The sequence below is a fragment of the Octodon degus genome, unplaced genomic scaffold (genome assembly GCF_000260255.1).
Source record: "Octodon degus isolate 3935 unplaced genomic scaffold, OctDeg1.0 scaffold00002, whole genome shotgun sequence".
Lineage (NCBI taxonomy): Eukaryota > Metazoa > Chordata > Mammalia > Rodentia > Octodontidae > Octodon > Octodon degus.
The window spans coordinates 27,884,718-27,888,020 of NW_004524578.1; the positions used below are offsets into that span (position 1 = coordinate 27,884,718).

The 3,303-nt window shown below is 43.1% G+C and overlaps 1 protein-coding gene across 1 annotated transcript in view; it reads left to right on the forward strand.

Annotated features, from left to right (window-relative positions):
- The window catches only part of Ndufaf1 (NADH:ubiquinone oxidoreductase complex assembly factor 1), an 11,618-nt gene extending 8,321 nt beyond the window's left edge, over positions 1 to 3,297 (forward strand). Inside the window, exons 4-6 of the mRNA XM_023712627.1 lie at positions 554 to 605; positions 2,280 to 2,397; positions 3,112 to 3,297. Coding sequence (XP_023568395.1) covers positions 554 to 605; positions 2,280 to 2,397; positions 3,112 to 3,261 — 320 coding nt within the window. The 3' untranslated portion in view covers positions 3,262 to 3,297. The remainder of the gene's footprint in view (positions 1 to 553; positions 606 to 2,279; positions 2,398 to 3,111) is intronic.
- The last annotated feature ends 6 nt before the right edge of the window (positions 3,298 to 3,303 follow it).

Genomic DNA, 3,303 nt, shown 5'->3' on the forward strand with positions numbered 1-3,303 from the left:
TGGAACCGGGGATTGAACTCAAGCCCTTGCACTTGCCAGACAAGCGCTTATTCTATTGAGCTATCTCTCCGGCCCCTTTATTTTTCATTTTGAGACGGGGTCTTGCCAAGCTGCTAAATTGCCCAGAATGGGCTTAAATTCACAGGCTCTTGTCTCAGCCTCTCAGATGCTAGATTATAGATGTGTGCCAGCAGGCTCAGCTGGGCACTTTTTTTTCTCAATGTTTTGTTTTGTTTTTGAGACAGCATCTCACTATGCAGTTCTAGATGGTCTTAAACTCACGATGTAGCCCAGGCTGGCCTTAAACTTGTAGCACTCCTCCTGCCTCACTCTCCTGAGTGCTGGGATTTCACACTACCAAGCCTGCTCTCAGTTGATGTCTGCTGGGTTATGCTCTTTGGAGTTTCTGAGAAAGACTGACTTAGCTTATTTTGGTTCTAAGGAAAATTCAATTCTTTGTGATTATAGAGCCGAAGTCCTCCTAGCCTTGCTGTTGGCCATATGGGATTCCGGAGCGGCTCCCTCCCCTGACTCTCATGCTCTCTTTCTCCAGTCCTCTTCATGGGCTCACATGTTTGTCATGTGTACACAGGGCAATTTACTGAGTGAGGGTGACTGACTTGGAGCCTTAACTCTTATTGCAAAATCCCTGTGCTAAAAAAAAAAAAAAAAGATAAAAAGGGGGCTAGGGAGATGGCTCAGTGGATAAGTGCTTCTCTGGCAAGAGCAAGGGCCTGAGTTCAATCCCCGGTTCCGCCAAAAAACAAGCAAACGAACAAACAAAAACCCTGTACTGCAGGTGAGATCACAGTTTGATTGGATACTTGGGAGGAGCATGTATACCAACAGGTGGGAATTGTCAGGGCCACCTCAGAATGCTGCCTGTCACACTTGCCAGCTGCCATTCTCCCTCTAAAAACTGTTTGCGAGCTAGCTCAGGGGACTAAGTGCCTGCTTAGGCAAGTGCAGGGAAAAGGTTCACTTCTCAGCACCACACGCTGAGCCTGCCACTGAGACTAAGTGTGGTGGCAACACACCTGTAATCCTAGCGCTGGGGACTGCAAACAGGAGGATCACTACAAGTCCAAGCTGCGTAGTGAGACCTTGTACCAAATACATTAAAACAACAACAATAGTGTTCATTTCCATCCTCATTTTTCTGTTTGATGGTTTAATGTTTTTTTTAGGTGTTTTGTTTTCTGAGAGAGTCTTGTGATGCAGTTCAGGCTGATCTTGAATTCACTGTGGAGCCCAGCCCAGCCTCCAATTTACAGCTGTCTTCCCACCTCAGTCTCCTAAGTGCTGAGATTACAAGCATGTGCCACCATGCCTGGCCCCTTCCTTAGTTATTTATAAAAGGTGTGCTTAGGATATCCTCTTGTCTGTTAAAAGTATTTTGTTTTTCGTAGTTTATTTTCTGTCTTTGCTGCTATAATTTGTACTTTATCACTTTTCCTTTGGGATTCCTGGCTTAAAAAGGTTGGGTTTTCTAGGTTTTTGTTTTGTTTTGCTTTTATACTATTGAGTATTAAACCAGGATGCATTGTGCTATATTTCCAGGTATTTATTAGAGACTAAATTGCCCTGGCTAACTTCAGATTTACAGTACTCTTGCTTCAGCCTACCCAGTGATTAAGGGTGTGCACCACTGCGCCCAGCTTCTTGTTTTCTCATTTCTTTTTCCTTTTTCAACAGTCCTGTGATGCAGTCTGACTTTATCATGAATTTCTGCCTCAGCCTTGAGTTCTGGCATTACTGGTGTGCACCACCATACCCAGCTGGTTTTAGAAATGTCTGTCTTCAGGTTGGGAGTATCACTGTCAAAGAGGACTTGCCTTGCATGCACAAACTCCTGGGTTCATGCTCTTGTGTCTTTGATCCAAACAGCTTCTCAGGCCGACCTTGAGCTTACTTTGTAGCCCAGTTAGGAAGTCAAAACGATCTTCCTGCATGAGCTCTCTGAGGGCTGGGATTGTAGGATCGGCCTTAATTATGAAGTTTAAGGGCTGGCCAAATAGCTCAGTGGATTAAAGTGCCTGCAAGCAGGCACAGGGGTCAGGGTTCAATCCCTGGGCTTGCCGTGCCAGCTCCTGGGGCTGAGACAGTGATCGAGATGGCATTGTAGCATGTGCCTGTAATCCTAGCTCTTGGGAGGCTGTAAACAGGTAGATCACTATGTCCAATCTAGTAGTGAGACCCTGAGCACCCTGTAGACCCTTCCCTAAAAAATACAAAAAAAAAAAAAAAGATTATTCTTTCAGCATTACAGTTCCACACAGATGCTTCAATTGCTTATTTCTCAGCTATAATGTTTTCTTTCAGATTCCCTTTTCCAAATTTTTCTTCTCAAATAAAGGAAGAATTCGGGATGCCCAATACAAGCTTCTGCTTGATAAGGTAAGATTTTTCATATACTCTTCAGCCAGGATGATACTGTAGTGAAACAGTCTCCATGAGGATAAGCTTAGCTCACTGTGGGAAGCTGGCAGATGAAATATGAAATTCCTACACAGGGCTCTGTACTGTGCCCAGAATCAGACTTATCTTGTGAGCTAGCCCCATCCTGTTGGGACATTGCTGTCAACATCTTTTCAGTGTGCCTTCAATTTATTTCTGTTTTCAAACAAGAAATCAGAGGAGCTCCAGTGCTGGGTGTGGTGGTACAGACCTGTAATCCCAGCACTCAAGAGGCTGAGGCAGTAGGATCACCTGAAGTTTGAAGCCAGCCTGGGCTACATAATGAGCTCAAGGCCAACTTAAAGTACGTAGTGAGACTCTGTCTAAAAACAAATGAGCAAAAAGAGAAGCGCTTAAGGTATCTCCATTAGGCATTCCTGTTGTCCTTCCTATTTTTTTTTTTTTTTTTTTTTGTGGAACCTGGTTTTTTTTTTTTTTCTTTTTAAAGAGAATAAAAAATAGCAAAAAAGAAATTATCCTTTTTTTTTTTTTTTTGTGGAACCAGGGATTAAACTCAGGCCTTTGCGCTTGCCAGTCCTTCCTATTCTTGAATGGCCCACCTAATGGAATAATGGCAGTCTGTAGTGTAAAGACTCAGGGACAGCAGTACATCAGTGGTTGAGATTTTAATCAGTTTCTCTGTTTTCAATTTAGATTTCTTCTATAGGATTCACCCTGGCTGATAAAGTAGATGGTCCGTTCTTCCTGGAAATAGATTTTATTGGTGTGTTTACTGATCCAGCCCACACAGAAGAATTTGCTTATGAAAATTCTCCGGTGCTTAACCCAAGACTTTTTAAATAAGGAAGAGCATGTGGCAGTTTTGATTTGTTAAAATAGTGATAA